This window comes from Carcharodon carcharias, chromosome 8 (genome assembly GCF_017639515.1).
Source record: "Carcharodon carcharias isolate sCarCar2 chromosome 8, sCarCar2.pri, whole genome shotgun sequence".
Classification (NCBI taxonomy): Eukaryota; Metazoa; Chordata; class Chondrichthyes; order Lamniformes; family Lamnidae; genus Carcharodon; species Carcharodon carcharias.
The window spans coordinates 147,989,408-148,008,527 of NC_054474.1; the positions used below are offsets into that span (position 1 = coordinate 147,989,408).

Below are 19,120 nucleotides of genomic sequence, written 5' to 3' on the forward strand. Positions count from 1 at the left end.
GCAGCTCCAACAACATTCAACAGGTTTGACTCTATCCAGGTAGCTTGACAAGCACCCCAAGCACCAGCATCAACATTCATTCCCTCCAACACTGTACACACTGCTGCTACTGTGTCAATCTACAAGATGCAGCGCAGCAACTCTAAAAGGCTCCTTTGACAGCACCTTCCAAGCCTGTAACCTCCACCACCTAGAAGGACATGAGCAGCAGATAGATGGGAACACCCATCACCTGGAAGTTCCCCTTCAAGCCACACACTATCCTGATTTGGAAATATAGCTGCCATTCCTTCACTGTCACTGGGTCAAAATCCAGAAGTCCCTCCCTAATAGCACTGTGGGTACACCTAGATCACATGGACTGCCATATCCAACTCATTTTCTAATAATCCACACAATACCTACTGGTTTGTCATCAGTTTTACCTATTAGGACATTATTTTCTGGAGGAGCACTGTGCAATCTTCCAAAGCTACAATTTTGCTTTTTATTTTCCAACATTCAGCCTTTACATGGCCTTTCTGATACAAGGATAACATGTCAGTTTCCTTCACTCAACCTTAACTTCTGGATTCTCTTCGCACTCTGAGTAGAGTCTGTTTCTCCCCTGGATAATTTTCATCACTTTAATCAGATTTATTCTCTCTCCAGTTTTTGCAAGTTTAAAAACAAAGGTTTGTTAAGGACACACTTGTGAGGCAACTCAGTCATCTGCCATTACTGCAGCCAGCCTTATCTGGTCACCCAGGTGGGGCCTTCCGTTTTTAAATTCTTCCACTGGCATCACCTCTCTAAAGCTTTTCAAAATCTGCTTCAATTTTCACAATCCTTTACCACCTGCCAAACACTATTTCCTTTTCTCCTAGCAAGTTCCACAAAAGCCCAACTCCGTTTCTTAAATTTCTGTCTGTAAGCCTCTGGCATCAACTCATAGACATTGAGTGAGAATGGCAGTGTTCACTGTACCTTGGTCACCAGACAGTTCATCTAGAAGAGTCAGAAGTGGGGACGTTCGCTGATGATTGCACAATGGTCAGCACCATTCATGACTCCTCAGATACTGAAGCAGTCCATGTCCATATGCAGCAAGACCTGGGCAATATCCAGGCTTGGGCTGACAAGTGGCAAGTAACAAGTGTCAGGCAATGACCACTTCCAACAAGAAAGAATTCACTCATCGTCCCGTGATGTTCAATGGCATTACCATTGCTGAATGCCCCACTATCAACATCCTGGGGGTTACCATTGACCAGAAACTGAACTGGACTAGCCATATAAATACTGTGGCTACAAGAGCAGGTCAGAGGCTAGGAATCCTGTGGCGGGTAACTCACCTCCTGACTCCCCAAAGCCTGTCCACCATCTACATGGCACAAGTCAGGAGTGTGAAAGAATACTCTCCACTTGCCTGGATGAGTGTAGCTCCCACAACACTCAAGAAGCTTGATACCATCTAGGCCAAAGCAGCCCACTTAATTGGCACCACATCCACAAACATTCACTCGCCCCCATCACTGATGTACAGTAGCAGCAGTGTGTACCAGCAACAAATGCACTGCAGCAACTCACAAAGGCTCCTTTGACAGCACCTTCCAAACCCATACCACTACCATCTAGAAAGACAAGGGCAGCAGATAGATAGGAACACCACCACTTGTAAGTTCAAGCCAAGTCACTCACCATCCTGACTTGAAAATATATCATCGTTCCTTCACTGTCACTGGGTCAAAACCCTGGAACTCTCTTCCTAACAGCACTATGGGTGTACCTACACCACAGGGAGTGCAGCGGTTCAAGAAAGCAGCTCACCACCACCGTCTTAAGGGCAACTAGGGATGGGCAATAGATGCTGGCCCAGCCAGTGAAGCCCACAACCCATGAATGAATTTTAAAAACCTCCAAAACCATTTCTACAAACACACAATGCAGTAAAATGCTCCAACTTTACTTTGGCTATTGCAGCTTTATTGTAATTTGTTCAACTGACACAAAATACATTTTAAGTCCGGCCTCCCCGAATTTAGGTATTTAGTGAATATCCCTTGCCAAATCAAAACCAAGAGTTCAATCCAAGTCACCCTCAAATTTTACTGCCACCCCCTGTTCATGTAATCAAAGCCTTGCTTTGTTAAGTTCAAATTTTCTTGCCTTTTTTCCCTCTTTGAAACTCAGTCTTTTTCCCTATTCCTTTCCTCTCTTCCTAATTTTTCTTGTTCTCTCATCCTTTGCAATTCAAGGTTTCCACTTTCTCTTGCTCTTTGGAACTGTAATTCAAGTTTTTACATTTCTCCTTGTGTCTCAAATTCAGGTTTTTTTTCATTTCTGACACCAGGTCAAGTTGTCATTTGTATATTTGAATTCTAGCTACTCAACCTGACTGCCATCAGGATCAGCCTTTTCTTCTCAAGGTTCAGTGCTGAGCAAATTCTTCAACAACCTCTGCTTTTTAGCTCCTACTTTCAAACTGATGTCAAATTTCTTTGCCGCAGCCTTCAAATTAACTTAAAAGCAAAATACTGCGGATGCTGGAAATCTGAAACGAAAACAAAAATTGCTGGGAAAAACTCAGCAGGGTCTGACAGCATCTGTGGAAAGGAAGACAGAGTTACATTTCGAGTCCGTATGACTCTTCATCAGAATTAAAGAGAAATAGAAATGTGGTGAAATATAAGCTGTTTGAGGGGGGTTGGACAGGTGAAGCTGGATAGAGGGCCAGTGATAGGTGGAGGCAAAGGAGAGATTGCCAAAGATGTCATAAACAAAAGGTCGAAGGGGTGTTGATGGTGGTGATATTAGCTAAAGGATGTGCTAATGGTGACATTAAGGGTGGAAAGCAAGATGAGCAAGTGACAGATGGCCCTAGTGGGGGTGGGGAAGGGGGAGGGGATCAAAATAGGCTAAAAGATGGAGGTAAAACAATGGATGGAAATAAATTGTAAAAATAATAATAGAAATAGGTGGGAAAAGAAAAATACATAGAAAATATGTAATAATTATTAGAAAAATGGGGATCAAAAAAGGGTGAGGATGGACGAGAGAGTTCATGATCTGAGTTGTTGAACTCCATGTTAAGTCCGGAAGGCTGTAAAGTGCCTAATCAGAAGATAAGGTGTTGTTCCTCTAGTTTGCATTGAGCGTCAGTGGAACATTGCAGCAGGCCAAGGACAGACATGTGGGCACGAGAGCAGGGTGGTGTGTTGAAATGGCAAGTGACAGGAAGGTCTGGGTCATGCTTGCAGACAGACCGAAGGTGTTCCGCAAAGTGGTCACCCGGTCTGCGTTTGGTCTCTCCAATGTAGAGGAGACTGCATTGGTCCTGTTCCTGCCCCATGGAACTCATTTCTTGCTATCTTGACTCCATTCTCTTTCCCCTTGTCCAGTCTCTTCCCACCTACATCCACGATTCCTCTGACACCCTACATCATATCAACAATTTCCAGTTCCCTGGCCCCAACCGCCTCCTCTTTACCATGGATGTCCAATCCCTCTACACCTCCATCCCCCACAGGGATGGTCTGAGGGCTCTCCGCTTCTTCCTTTAACAGAGGCCCAAACAATCCCCATCCACCACCACTCTCCTCCATCTGGCTGAACTTGCTCTCCCACTGAACAATTTCGCCTGAAACTCATCTCACTTCCTCCAAATAAGTGGTGTGGCAATGGGTACCCACACGGGCCCCAGTTATGCCTGTCTCTTTATGGGGTATGTGGAACATTCCTTGTTCCAGTCCTACTCAGGCCCCCTCCCACAAATCTTTCTCCGGTACATTGATGACTTCTCCGGGACACTTCATGCTTTCATCTGGACCTGGAAAATTAATTTTGCTTTCAATTTCCACCCCTCCATCACTTTCACATGGTCCATCACTGACATGTCCCTTCCCTTCCTTGACCTGTCTCAATTTCTGGTGATATATCCACCAATATTCATTCCAAGCTCACCCACTCCCAAATCTACCTCGACTGCAGCTCCTCACACCCTGCTTCTAGTAAGGACTTCATCCCATTCTCTTAATTCCTTCGCCTCTGTCGCATCTGCCACTTTCCAAAACAGTTCTTCTGACATGTCTTCCTCCTTCCTTGTCCATATCACCCCACCAGCCTTCGCATTCAAAGGATCATCACCTGTCATTTCCAGCATGATGCCGCTACCAAACACATCTTCCCTTCACCAACGCACCCCCCCCGCCACCACCATCGGCATTCCGTAGGGACCGTTTCCTCCGGGACACCTTGATACACTTCTCCATCACCCCTTACACATCAGCACACTCCCTTGCAACCACAGAAGGTGCAACACCTGCCCCTTTACTTCCCCACTCCTCACCGTCCAAGGGCCCAAACACTCCTTTCAAGCAAAGCAGCACTTCACTTGCACTTCCCTCAATTTAGTCTACTGCATTCGCTACTCCCAATGCAGTCTCTTCTATATTGGGGAGACCAAACATAGACTGGGTGACCGCTTTGTGGAGCACCTTCGGTCTGTCCACAAGCAAGACCCAGACTCCCTGTCGCTTGCCATTTCAACACACCACCCTGCTCTCATGCCCACATGTCTATCCTTGGCCTGCTGCAATGTTCCAGTGAAGCTCAACGCAAACTGGAAGAACTGCACCTCATCTTCCGATTAGGCACTTTACAGCCTTCTGGACTTAATATTGAGTTCAACAACTTCAGATCACGAACTCTCTTCCATCCTCACCCCTTTTTGATCCCCTTTTTTCTAATAATTATTATTTCTTTTCCCACCTATTTTTATTATTATTTTTACAATTTACTTCCATGTTGTTTTATCTCTACCTTTTAGCCTATTTCGATCCCCTCCTCCCACCCCACCCCCACTAAGGCCATCTGCCACTTGCTCATTCTGCTTTCCACACTTAATGTCACCATTAGCACATCCTTTAGCTAATATCACCACCATCAAGCCCCCCTTGACCTTTTGTTCATGACATCTTTGGCAATCTCTCCTTTGCCTCCACCTATCACTGGCCCTCTATCCAGCTTCACCTGTCCAAACCCCCTTAAACAGTTTATATTTCACCAAATTTCTATTTCTCTTTAGTTCTGATGAAGAGTCATATGGACTTGAAAAGTTAACTCTGTCTTCCTCTCCACAGATGCTGTCAGCCCTGCTGAGTTTTTCCAGCAATTTTTGTTTTTGTTTCAAATTAACTTCCCTTTCTAGAAACACCCGAGCATTGACAGTAGCCATTTCGACTTTTCACTGAATACAGTGAAAGTAAACGTGAAATCTTGTTTGTTTAAACCCTGGGAAGTTCAAGAGGACCGGTTTTACAGCCTCTGGATTCGAATCTTGCAAGAGCCTCAATTTATAATGATTCTGGTGGAGACCGATAACTCTTAAAAAGGGATGATTTTCCCAGAGACCGATGGAAACAAGCAAAGGATAAAATTTCACGTTTTAAGACTTTTATTGTAACATGCTAAATTCAATGTAACTAAACATTACTTAAGAGGCAACTAATACACCAAGCTAAAGGATAAACACAAGTTTTGCATTTTATCCAAAACATTATTTTTCACCTTTGAGTTAAAGGAGCCATTTTAAAACATAACTATTGTAAAATTCCACATTTGTAACAGTAGCAAGCAAAACTTAACAGCTGGTCCCAGAGCAAAGTGGCCTGGAACTTGCTTTGAGCCAGGCTGCCCCTGTACAAACTGATGCAGTAAGCCCGAGAGAGATACAGTATACAGAGATGCAAATTCATTCTTACCAGAGAAGCACATTCGCCTTCCTCATCACCATACCCTGTTAAAGTAAAGACACTGCAATCCATTATTACTGCAAGCCAAGAAGAAGAGACAGCAGGAAGAATTTTCTCTTTACTATTAGGCACCAGAGACCAAATTGCACTGAGGGGGGATAACACAGTGTTAAACACAATGAGTTCTGATATCCAATAACATTCACCAGCACCTCTCATCACCAGAGACCTGGTAACCTCTCATGCCATGCCAATTTACACCCCCAGTTAAATCAGGAAGAGTGGCTGCATTAATAAATAGGCAGAGCCTTACTCAGCTGAAACCTCAGGGACGTCATGCTCAACAGACAATCAAAATGAACATTCAATTTCAGTACATCTGTTTGAAATGGCCATGGGTCAGTAAAGCGCACAGTGCAAATCTGTTGGTATATAGCACTCCACACCTTAATGTTTATCCCCAGAGTTTACTGTGGCTCAGAGAGAAGATTCAACATTCATCTCCTGGTCAGAGACACCCAACAAGGGTTTGGCAATACCAGGTCACAAAATCACAACTCATCACAGCCTTCAGTTCCCACTCACTTTACATGGTCAGTAATCGAACAGGAGGGAGGTCAAAGATAGGGTCTAGATCACATTCCCATCTCTTGTCCTCCTCCAACAATGTCCATTCAAAACACTCCCAGGACAGGTGCAGCATGGGGTTAGGTACAGAGTAAAGCTCCCTCTAACTTTCCCCATCAAACACTCAGCTTCACCACACTCCCTCCCTGCCTCGCTACGCCCCAGTCAGGCCTCTGGCTCCTCATAAAAGCAAGATACTGCAGAGGTTGGAAATCAGAAACAAAAACAAAAATAGTTGGAAAAACTCAGCAGGTCTGATAGCATCTGCGGAGAGGAACACAGTTAACGTTTCGAGACCGTATGACTCTTCATCAGAACTAAGGAAAAATAGAAATGAGGTGAAATAGAAGCTGGTTGAGGGGGGGTGGGACAGGTAGAGCTGGATAGAGGGCCAGTGATAGGTGGAGGCAAAGAAGAGGTTGCCAAAGATGCATGGACAAAAGGACATAGAGGTGTTGATGGTGGTGATATTAGCTAAGGAATGTGATAATGGTGACATTAAGGGTAGAAAGCAGGACGAGCAAGGTACAGATAGCCCTAGTGGGGATGGGGTGGGGATCAAAATAGGCTAAAAGGTAGAGATAAAACAATGGATGGAAATACATTAAAAAATAATGGAAATAGATGGGAAAAGAAAAATATATATATTTTTTTAATTATAAATTATTGGAAAAGTGGGGATTGGAATGGGCTAGGGGTGGAGAAGAGAGTTCATGATCTGAAGTTGTTGAACGCAATGTTAAGTCCGGAAGGCTGTAAAGCGCCTAGTCAGAAGATGAGATGCGGTTCCTCCAGTTTGTGTTGAGCTTCACTGGAACAATGCAGTAAGCCAAGGACGGACATGTGGGCATGAGAGCAGGGTGGAGTGTTGAAATGGCAAGCGACAGGGAGGTCTTGCGGACAGAATGAAGGTGTTCCGCAAAGCGGTCACCCAGTCTGCATTTGGTCTCTCCAATGTAGAGGAGACGACATTGGGAGCAGCAAATGCAGTAGACTAAATTGAGGGAAGTACAAGTGAAGTGTTGCTTCGCTTGAAAAAAGTATTTGGGGCCTTGGACGGTGAAGAGGGGGGGAAGTAAAGGGGCAGGTGTTGCACCTTCGGTAGTTGCATGGGAAGGTGCCGTGGGAGGGGGTTGAGGTGTAGGGGTGATGGAAGAGTGGACTAGGGTGTCCCGGAGGGAGCGATCCCTATCATGGTTCTGGGAGGGAGAGGAAGGTGTGAGGGCGGATGCATGGGAGATGGGCCGGACACGGTTGAGGGCCCTGTCAACCACCATGGGTGGAAAATCTCGGTTAAGGAAGAAGAAAGACATGTCAGAAGACGAGGGCATGAAGCGGCACCGAAGCAGTCATCGATCTACCTGAGAAAGAGTTGTGGGAGGTGGCCGGAGTAGGACTGGAACAAGGAATGTTCCACATACCACATAAAGAGACAGGCATAACTGGGGCCCACGCAGGTACCCATTACATCTTTTATTTGGAGGAAGTGAGACGAGTTTAAGGAGAAATTTTTCAGCGAGAGAGCAAGTTCAGCCAGACGGAGGAGAGTAGTGATGGATGGGGATTGCTCGGGCCTCTGTTCGAGGGAGAAGCGGAGAGCCCTCAGACCATCCCGATGGGGGATGGAGGTGTAGAGGGATTGGACGTCCATGGTGAAGAGGAGGCGGTTACAGCCAGGGAACTGGAAATTGTTGATATGATGTAGTGCATCAGAGGAATCGCAGATTTTGGTTGGAAGAGACTGGACAAGCAGAGAGAGAATGGAATCATGATAGCAAGAAATGAGTTCCGTGGGGCAGGAACAGGCTGACACAGTCAGTCTGCTGGGACAGTCCTGTTTGTGGGTTTTGGGTAGGAGGTAGAAGTGGGCCGTCCGAGGTTAGACCATAAGACATGGAAGCAGAAATTAGGCCATTCGGCCCATTGAGTCTGCTCCACCATTCAATCATGGCTAATAAGTTTCTCAACCCCATTCTCCCGCCTTCTCCCCGTAACCTTTGATCCCCTTACCAATCAAGAACCTATCAATCTTGGTCTTAAATACACTCAATGACCTGGCCTCCACAGCCTTATGTGGCAATGAATTCCATAGATTTACCACTCTCTGGCTAAAGAAGTTTCTCCTCATCTCTTCTAAAAGGTCTTCCCTTTACTCTGAGGCTGTGCCCTTAGGTCCTAGTCTCTCCTACTAATGGAAACATCTTCCCCACGTCCACTCTATCCAGGCCTTTCAGTATTCTGTAAGTTTCAATCAAATCCCCCCATATCCTTCTAAACTCCATTGAGTATAGACCCAGGGTCCTCAAACGTTCCTCATATGTTAAGCCTTTCATTCCTGGGATCGTTCTCGTGAACCTCCTCTGGACCCTCTCCAGGGTCAGAACATCCTTCTTGAGGTATGGGGCCCAAAATTGCTCACAATATCGGGGCCCAAAATTGCTCACAATATTCTAAATGTGGTCTGACCAGAGCCTTATAAAGCCTCAGCAGCACATCCCTGCTTTTATATTCAAGTCCTCTCGAAATAAATGCCAACATTGCATTTGCCTTCCTAACTACCGACTCAACCTGCAAGTTAACCTTAAGAGAATCCTGGACTAGGACTCCCAAGTCCTTTTGCACTCAGATTTCTGAATTCTCTCCCCATTTAGAAAATAGTCTATGCCTCTATTCTTCCTACCAAAGTGCATGACCTCACATTTCCCCACGTTGTATTCCATCTGCCACTTCTTTGCCCATTCCCCTAACCTGTCCAAATCCTTCTGCAGCCTAAAGGTCTCCTGCAGGTTGGGAAACTATGGGGTTGGAAGCTGTGGAGGGAAGATCTGCAGAGGAGATGAGGTCAGTGACAGTCCTGGAAACAATGGCTTGATGTTCAGTGGTGGGCTCACGGTCCAGGGGGAGGTAGGAGGAAGTGTCTGCGAGTTGACGCTCAGCCTCTGCGAGATAGAGGTCAGTGTGCCAGACAACAACTGCACCACCCTTGTCAGCAGGTTTGATGACAAAGTCAGGGTTGGACCTGACTTTATATTTTTCTTTTCCCACCTATTTCCATTATTTTTAAATGTATTTCCATCCATTGTTTTATCTCTACCTTTTAGCCTATTTCGATCCCTTCCCCCCACCCACTCCCACTAGGGCTTTCTACCCTTAACGTCACCATTAGCACATTCCTTAGATAATATCACCACTGTCCTTTTGTCTGTGACATCTTTGGCAATCTCTTCTTTGCCTTCACCTATCACTGACCCTCTATTCAGCTCTAACTGTCCCAGCCCCCTTAACCAGCTTATATTTCACCTCATTTCTATTTTTCCTTAGTTCTGATGAAGAATCATATGGACTCGAAACGTTAACTGTGTTCCTCTCCGCAGATGCTGTCAGACCTGCTGAGTTTTTCCAGCTATTTTTGTTTTTGCCTCTAGCTCCTCATTCCCCTCCAGAGGCCGACAACCTCCTCCCCCGCTCAATGATCGATCTCCCCCATCACTGACCACTCTCCACTCTTCCATTCCCTGACGGGCCACACCCCTGCCCCCTCTCCCCTCCCAGCGCCCACCCCATCCCCCGCCTCAGCGCCCACCCCGTCCTCTGCTCAGCCCCCATCCCGTCCTCTGCTGACCACTCTCTCCCCCTTTTCCTTCCCTCCCCGCCCACTCGCGCCCCCTCCCCTCAATGACCACTCCCACCCTTTCATCACTGACCACTTGCACTCTTCCCTCACTGACCCTCCTTCCCCTCCCTCACTACTCTCCACCTCCCCCTCCTGCCACATTCCCCCCTCCGGCCGCCCTCTCCCCCCCCTCCTCTGGCCGCCCTCTCCCTCCCCTCCCCCCTCCTCCGGCCACCCTCTCCCTCCCCTCCCGCCGCCCCGCCCCCCCCTCCTCCGGCCACCCTCCCCCCCCACCCCCCTCCGGCCGCCCTTCCCCCCCCCCCCCCCCACTCTGGCCGCCCTTCCCCCCCCCCCCCCCCACTCTGGCCGCCCTCTCCCTCCCCTCCCCCACCCCCCCTCCGGCCGCCCTCTCCCTCCCCTCCCCCACCCCCCCTCCGGCCGCCCTCTCCCTCCCCTCCCCCCCCACCTCCGGCCGCCCTCTCCCTCCCCTCCCCCCCACCTCCGGCCGCCCCCTCCCCCCCACCTCCGGCCGCCCCCTCCCCCCCACCTCCGGCCGCCCCCTCCCCCCCACCTCCGGCCGCCCTCTCCCTCCCCTCCTCCAGCCGCCCTCTCCCTGCCCCCCTCCGGCCGCCCTCTCCCTTCCAGTCCCCTCGCCCTCTCCCACTGCGGCTCGCCCTCTCCCCCTCACTGACCGCTCTCCACGCCGCCCAGCTCGATCTCGGCCGCCACCCCCAGGCGCTGCTCCAGTTCCAGGATCTCCCGGCGGATCCGCTCCCTCTCCGCCTGAAGCGGATCACTGCAGCCCGGGTCGTCCATCGGCCCAGAGTCCGGGAGCGAGGAAAACCAGTCCGAACTGCAGCAGCAGGACCACTAACGGGCCCAGGCCGCCATTTTGTGGGACTAATGTCTGTATTTCCGGTTCCGGTTCATTAGTGAATCCCGCCCACAGCTCCACCTGTTTCAGTGACTGTAGGGATTGTCTGTGACTGTAGTTGATTGTTGATGACTAGGGATTGGTTGTCTTTGACTGTAGTTGATTGTCGGTGACTTTCGGGATTGTCTGTGACTGTAGTTGATTGTTGGTGACTGTAGGGATTGTCGGCGACTGTTAGTTGTTTGTTGGTGACTGCAGGGATTGTCAGTGACTGTAGTTGATTGTTGATGACTAGGGATTGGATTGTCTTTGACTGTAGTTGATTGTCGGTGATTGTAGGGATTGTCGGTGACTTTAGGGATTTCTGTGACTGTAGTTGATTGTTGGTGACAGTAGGGATTGTCGGCGACTGTTAGTTGTTTGTTGGTGACTAGGGATTGTCGGCGACTGTTAGTTGATTGTCGGCAACTGTAGGGATTGTCAGTGACTGTAGTTGATTGTTGGTGACTGTAGGGATTGTTGGCGACTGTTAATTGTTTGTTGGTGACTGTAGGGATTGTCAGCGACTGTTAGTTGATTGTCAGCAACTGTAGGGATTGTCAGTGACTGTAGGGATTGTCAGTGACTGTAGGGATTGTCTGTGACTGTAGTTGTTTGTTGGTGACTGTAGGGATTGTCAGCAACTGTAGGGATCTTATGTGGCTGTAGTTGATTGTCGGCGACTGTAGGGATTGTCGCAACTGTAGGGATTGAACGTGACTATAGTTGATTGCCAGCAACTGTAGGGATTCTCCGTGACTGTAGGGATTCTCCGTGACTGTAGTTGATTGTTGGCGACTGTAGGGATTGTCCGCGACTGTAGTTGATTGTCAGTGACTTTAGGGATTGTCGGCGACTGTAGTTGATTGTCGACGACTGTAGGCATTGTCCGTGATTGTAGTTGATTGTTGGTGACTGTAGTTGATTTTTGGCGACTATAGGGCTTGTCCATGACTGTAGTTGATTGTCGGTGACTGTAGGGATTGTTGGCGACTGTTAGTTGATTGTCAGTGACTGTAGGGATTGTCGGCGACTGTAAGGATTGTCTGTGATTGTAGTTGATTGTTGGTGACTGTAGGGATTTTATGTGGCTGTAGTTGATTGTTGGTGACTGTAGGGATTGTCGGCGACTGTAGGGATTGTCTGTGACTGTAGGGATTGTCCTTGACTGTAGTTGATTGTTGGCGACTGTAGGGATTGTTGGCGATTGTAGTTGATTGTCGGCGACTGTAGGGATTGTCGGTGACTGTAGTTGATTGTCACCGACTGTAGGGATCATCAGCAACTGTAGGGATCATCAGCGACTGTAGGGATTATCAGGGACTGTAGTTGACTGTCAGCGACTGTAGGGATTGTCGGGGACTATAGGGATCGTCAGTGACTGTCGGGATCGTTAGCAACTGTCGGGATTGTCGGCAAAAGTGGTTGATTGTCGGTAACTGTAGGGATCGTCGGTGACTGTAGTTGATTTTTGGTGATTGTAGGGATTGCTGGCGACTGTAGGGATTGTCAGCAATTGTAGGGATTGTCAGTGACTCTAGGGGTTGTCGGCAACTGTAGAGGTTGTTGGTGATTGTAGTTGATTGTCAGCGACTGTAGGGATCGTCGGCGACTGTAATTGATTGTCGGCGATTTTAGGGGTTGTTGGTGACTCTAATTGTCAGTGACTCTAGTTGATTGTCAGTGACTGTAGCGGTTGTCACTAACTGTAGGGGTTGTCAGTGACTGTAGCGGTTGTCACTAACTGTAGGGGTTGTCAGTGACTATAGGGATTGTCAGTGACTGTAGGGATTATCAGTCACTGTAGTTGATTGTCGGTGACTGTAGGGATTGTGGGTGACTGTAGTTGATTGTCGGTGACTGTAGGGATTCTCCGTGACCCTAGAGATTCTCCGAGACTGTAGGGATTCTCCGTGACTGTCGGGATTGTTGCTGTTGCAGTGACTGTTGGGTTTGTCGGTGTATCAGTGACTCTCGCAATTATAGGTGTTTCAGTGGCTCTTGGGATTGTCGGTATTTCGTGACAGTAGAGATTGTTTCAGTCACTGTAGGGATTGTAACTGCAGAGATCAATATGGGCAGTTTGAGAATATGAATCCGTTTCTGAATATCTGAAAATAAAAGGCCGGCTAGAGTAAAAGTGGTTAGAAACTGGCGGATTGTTGTAGAAACCAAACTGAGCCTCTATGTAAAGGAAACCTAGCATCTTACCTGCTTTGGGTGCATGTATGACTTAAGACTAAAGGCAGAGGCAATGGTGTAGTGGTATTGTCACTGGACTAGTGATCCAGAGGCCCAGGGTAATGCTGGAGGATCCTGGTTCTAATCCCACCACTGCAGACGGTGGAATTTGAATTCAATAAAAATCTGGAATTAACAGTCTGATGATGACCATGAAACCATTGTAAAAACCCATCTGGTTCACTAATATCTTTTAGGGAAGGAAATCTGCTGTCCTTAGCTGGTCTGGCCTACATGTGTCTCCAGACCCACAGCAATGTGGTTGACTCTTAAAAGGCCTCTGTAACAAGCGCTACAAAGTCACAAAAAAGGAATGAAACCAGACAGACCACTCAGCATCAACCAAGGCACCAGAAACGGCAATCTCAGCCCTGTCAACCCAGCAAAGTCCTCCTTACTAACACTTGGGGCTAGTGCCATAATTGGGAGAACTGTCTCACAGACTAGTCTGCTAGGAGGTGACTGGAAAGATTGTCGGTGACTGTAGGTATCGTCGGCAACTGTAGGGATTGTCAGGGACTGTAGTGGATTGACTGACTAACAGCCTGACATAGTCATCTTCATGGAATCATACCTTACAGATAATGTCCCAGACACCACCATGACCATCCCTGGGTATGTCCTGTCCCACCAGCAGGACAGGCTCAGCAGAGGTGGCGGCACAGTGGTATACAGTCGGGAGGGAGTTACCCTGAGAGCCCTCAACGTCGACTCAAGACCACATGACGTCCCATGATATCAGGTCAATCATGGTCAAGGAAACCTCCCGCTGATTACCATGTACCACCCTCCCTCAGCTGATGAATCAGTGCTCCCTTATGTTGAACACCACTTGGAGGAAGCATTGAGGGTGGCAAGGGCGCGGAATGTACTCTGGGTGGGGGACTTCAATGTCCACCACCAGGGTGGCTCGGTAGTACCACTTCTGACCGAGCTGGCTGAGTCCTAAATGACATAGCTGCTAGACTGGGTCTGCAGCAGGTGGTGAGGGGACCAACAAGAGAGGAAAACATACTTGACCTCATCCTTACCAACTTAAATGCTGCAGAAGCATCTGTCCATGACAGTATAGGTAGAAGTGACCAGTCATTGTGGAGGCAAAATCCCGGCTTCACATTTAGGATACCTTCCATGGTGTGTGGCATTACCACCGTGCTAAATGGGATAGATTTTGAACAGATCTAGCGACTTAAGACAGGGCATCCATGAGGCACTATGGGCCAACAGCAGCAGCAGAATTGTACTCGAAAACAATCTGTAACCTCATGGCCCGGCATATCCCCCACTCTACCATTACCATCAAGCCAGGGGATCAACCCTGGTTCAATGAAGAGTGCAGGAGAGCATGCCAGGAGCAGCACCAGGCATGCCTAAAAATGAAGTGTCGCAGGACTACTTGCGTGCCAAACAGTATAAGCAGCAAGTGACAGACAGGGCTAAGCAATCCCACAACCAACGGATCAGATCTAAGCTCTGCAGTCCTGTCACATCCAGTCGTGAATGGTGGTGGAAAATTAAACAACTCACTGGAGGAGGCAGCTCCACAAATATCCCCATCCCCAATGATGGGGGAGCCCAACACATCAGTGCAAAAGATAAGGCTGAAGCATTTGCTACAACCTTCAGCCAGATGTTCCGAGTGGATGATCCAGCTCAGCCTCCTCCGGAGGTCCCCAGCATTACAGATGCCAGTCTTCAACCGATTCAATTCGCTCCACATGATATCAAGAAATGGCTGAAGGCACTGGGTGCTGCAAAGGCTATGGGCCCTGACAATATTCCGGTAATAGTACTGAAGACTTCTGCTCCAGAACTTGCCATGCCCCTAGCTGTGTTTCAGTACAGCTACAACACTGGCATCTACCCAGCTTTGTGGGAAATTGCCTAGAAAGATCCTGTACACAAAAAGCAGGAAAAATCCAAACCTGCCAATTACCGCCCCCATCAGTTTACTCTCGATCATCACTAAAGTAATGGAAGGGGTCATCGACAGTGCTATCAGGTGGTACTTGTTTAGCAATAACCTGCTCACTGACGCCCAGTTTGGGTTCCGCCAGGGCCACACAGCTCCTGACCTCATTATAGCCTTGGTTCAAACTTGGACAAAAGAGCTGAACTCCCGAGGTGAGGTGAGAGTGACTGCGCTTCACATTAAGGCAGCATTTGACAGTGTGGGGCATCAAGGAGCCCCAGCAAAACTAGAGTCAAAGGGAATCGGGGGAAAACTCTCTGCTGGTTGGAGTCATACCTAGCACAAAGGAAAATGGTTGTGGTTGTTGGAGGTCAGTCATCTCAGCTCCAGGACATCACTGCAGGAGTTCTTCAGGGTAGTGTTCTTGGGCAAACCACCTTCAGCTGCTTCATTAATGACCTTCCTTCTATCATAAGGTCAGAAGTGGGGATGTTCGCTGATGATTGCACAATTTTCAGCACCATTCATGACTCCTCAGATACAGAAGTAGTCTATGTCCAAATGCAGCAAGACCTGGACAATATCCAGGCTGGAGCTAACAGTAACATTCGCACCACACAAGTGTCAGGCAATGACCATCTCCAACAAGAGAGAATCTAACCATCGCCCCATGACATTCAATGGCATTACCATCACTGGATCCCCCACTATCAATATCCTGGGGATTACCATTGACCAGAAACTGAACTGGACCAGCCATATAAATACTGTGGCTACAAGAGCAGGTTAGAGGTTAAGAATGGTGCAACGAGAACCCACCTGACTCCCTAAAGCCTGTCCACCATCTACAATGCATAAGTCAGGAATGTGATGGAATACTCCCCACTTGCCTGGATGAGTGCAGTTCCCACAATACTCAAGAAGCCTGACACCATTCAGGACAAAGCAGGCCCGCTTGATTGGCACCACATCCACAAACATTCACTCCCTCCACCACCGACACACAGTAGCAGCAGTGTGTACCATCTACAAGATGCACTGCAGCAATTCAACAAGGCTCCTTCAACAGCACCTACCAAACCCACAACCACTACCATCTAGAAGGACAAAGGCAGCAGATAGATGGGAACCATGAAGTTCCCCTCCAAGTAACGCACCATTCTGACTTGGAAATATATTGCCATTCCCTCACTGTCACTGGGTCAAGATCCTGGAACTCCCTAACAGCACTGTGGGTGTACCCACATCACATGGACTGCAGCAGTTCAAGAAGGCAGCTCACCACCACCTTCTCATGGGCAACTAGGGATGGGCAATAAATGCTGGCCCAGCCAGGGAAGCCCACATCCCATGAATGAATAAAAAAGACTCAGCATCTCATTGGTAATACGGCCCTTCCAATTGAGTGGTGCTCCCTCAGTACTGACTTTCTGACAGTGCAGAGCTCCTTTAGTACTGACCCTCCCAAATGCAGCATGTCGTCAGTATTGATCGTCTGACAGTTCAGCACTCCCTCAGTGCTGAGCCTCCGACAGTGCAGCATTCCCACCATACTGACCTTTGAACAGTGCAGCACACCCTCAGTACTGACCATCTGACAGTGCAGCACTCCCTCAGTACTGACCCTCTGACAGTGCAGCACTCCGTCAGCACTCACCCTCTTGACAGTGCAGCACTCACCCTCTGACAGTGCAGCACTCCCTCTGTACTGCACTGCTATTATCAGCCTAGACTCTGTGCTCAAATTGGAGACTGAAATTAAGACTGTCAGACTCAGAATGAGAGAGCTGCCCACTGAGCCACGGGACAAGGGGTGTTGGACAAAAAGGAAACTGAGTTTCTTGGGGGCAGCTTCAGCAATGGAGTCAATGTGGTGTTGCATTGAGACCAAAGAACCACAGAGGTCAAGAATGTTGATTGGTGTGGAGCTAGAGTAGGTGATGGCATGGAGATGCATTGAAAAACATCAGACCTGCATCTACGAGGTTTCTTTATTTAAATGATTTCCAAGTTAGTTCTGCTTTTGCAGTATATTATACAAATTATAAATTCACATCTCAATACTTTTAAAAAATATAATTTATATTTAACTGGTTGTGAAGAATAATTAAATGAAAATCTACATTATTCTTTTCATGTGAATGCAATTTAACAAGGCATGTAGTTTTGAACATGAACTAGGGGCCCTTGTTCACCAGAATGATAGCAAAGCTGAAAGGATTAAGTTATGCATGGACTTGGCTTATATTCCCTTCTATTGAGAAGACTATGAAGTGATATAATTGAGGCATTTAAGATCGTTCAAGGATTCAATATGTTCTATAGAGAGAAAGTATTTCCACCAGTTGGGGAGTCCAGAGCAAGAAGGCAAACCTTCAAATTCGAGCCAGGCCATTCAGGAGTGATGTCAGGAAGCACTTCTTCATGCAAAGGGGAGCGGAAATCTGGAAACTTTCCACCAAATCTCTGGATCATTTGGACCTTTCAAGACTGAGATTGTTCGATTTTTGTTAGATAAAAGGTATTACGGAACCAAAGCAAGTAAATGGAATTAGCACAGGTCAGCCAGGATCAAACTGAATGGTGGAAATGACATGAAGGGCTGAATGGTCTCTTCCTGTTCCTCTGCTCTACCTGATCGAAGAAGATGGTATTTGTGTGAGCCCAGTATAGGACTATTTGATCCTGGTGCGCATCACTCTTGAACTGACGCTGACCTCCTCTGCATGCACGTTCTGGCAAGGCGGAGGTCAATGGTTAGTGAGCAGGACCGAGGGACCCCAGCTGATATCTCCCCCACCCCCGGACCACCTCCCCATTGCAGCTGAGCTAGTGGAAGCCAATAATGGTGCCTCTGGTGCTGCCCCAGTTGGGGTCAGCTGACCAAGCAGAATCAAAGGTCAAATGTAGAGCTTCCTGGTGTGTGGCCATTTAATCTTGGGGGAGCCACAAGCAGTTAATTTAACTGGAAGGGATTTATCACCATTTGCATTCAAATACCCTGCACAGTTTTATTCTCCATATTTAATGAAGGATATGCTTGCATTGGAGCTGGTACAGCAAAAGTTCACTAGGTTGGTGGCTGGGATGAGATGCTGAGTAAATTGGGTCTGTATTTCATTTTTATTCATTCATGAGATGTGAGTGTTGCTGGCTAGGTCAGCATTTATTACCCATCCCTAATTACCCTTGAGAAGGTGGTGGTGAGCCACCTTCCTGAACCGCTGCAGTCCATGTGGTGTAGGTACACCCACAGTGCTGTTAGGGAGGGAATTCCAGGATTTTGACCCATTGACAGTGAAGGAACAGCGATATATTTCCAAGTCAGGATGGTGTGTGGCTTGGAGGAGAACTTTAGGTGGTGATGTTCCCATGTATCTGCTGCCCTTGTCCTTCAAGGTGGTAGAGGTTGTGGGTTTGGAAAGTGTGTCAAAGGACTCTCTAGAGTTAGAATGCGACGTGATCTCATTGAAACATTCAAGATTCTGATGAGACTTGATAGGGTAGACACAGAGATTGCTCTGCCCGGCTGGGGAATCTAGAACACAGCAGCACAGTCTCAGGATAAGGGTCATTTCGGACAGAGGGAATAACTTTTTTCACTTGGAGGGTTGTGCATCTTTGGAATTCTCTAATCAGGAGGGCTGTGGATGTTCCATCGTTGAATATATTTAAAATTGCACTAGACAGATTTTTGATCTCTCAGGGAATCATGAGATATGGGGAGCAGGCAGGATAGTGGAGCTGAAACTGAGAATTAGCTGTGATCGTATTGAATGGCGGAGCAGGCTGAATGGTCTACTTCAGCTTCTATGTCTTATGTTCTTAATATTCTTATGTAGTTGAGTGGCGGTTGGCGTGCAAGTGGTGCATGGTGTAAGGTCGAGTGGGCAGCTTAGGAGTCACCCCAATGTGACATGGAGCAGAGGGGCACTGGAAGGGTAGGCAGAGTCCATTTCCCTCATTCCTCCTGTACATTCTAATACAGTTACACACTTCATTCATAATTCATATAATTACATTTAAAACTTAACACTTTTTAAAACAACTAGTTTTGTACAGAGAGATAAAGGCAGGCAGAA

At 47.7% G+C, this 19,120-nt stretch overlaps 1 protein-coding gene and 1 non-coding gene across 5 annotated transcripts in view; both read right to left on the bottom strand.

Annotated features, from left to right (window-relative positions):
* The window catches only part of snapc4 (small nuclear RNA activating complex, polypeptide 4), a 58,238-nt gene extending 47,363 nt beyond the window's left edge, over nt 1–10,875 (bottom strand). For 3 of the 4 annotated variants that reach the window (XM_041194056.1, XM_041194055.1, XM_041194054.1), the window contains exons 1-2: nt 10,665–10,875; nt 5,742–5,776 (exon numbers count right to left, since the gene is read on the bottom strand). In XM_041194056.1, the coding sequence (XP_041049990.1) occupies nt 5,742–5,776; nt 10,665–10,788 (159 nt within the window). In that variant the 5' untranslated portion in view covers nt 10,789–10,875. Of the gene's footprint in view, nt 1–5,741; nt 5,777–10,664 lie in introns of those variants that run through there. The other variant, XM_041194057.1, reaches the window with a different exon arrangement.
* Nucleotides 6,206–6,301, bottom strand: LOC121281653. Its single transcript, XR_005943905.1, has one exon. It is a non-coding gene; the product is annotated as a Z30 small nucleolar RNA (small nucleolar RNA).
* Nucleotides 10,876–19,120: the final 8,245 nt, after the last annotated feature.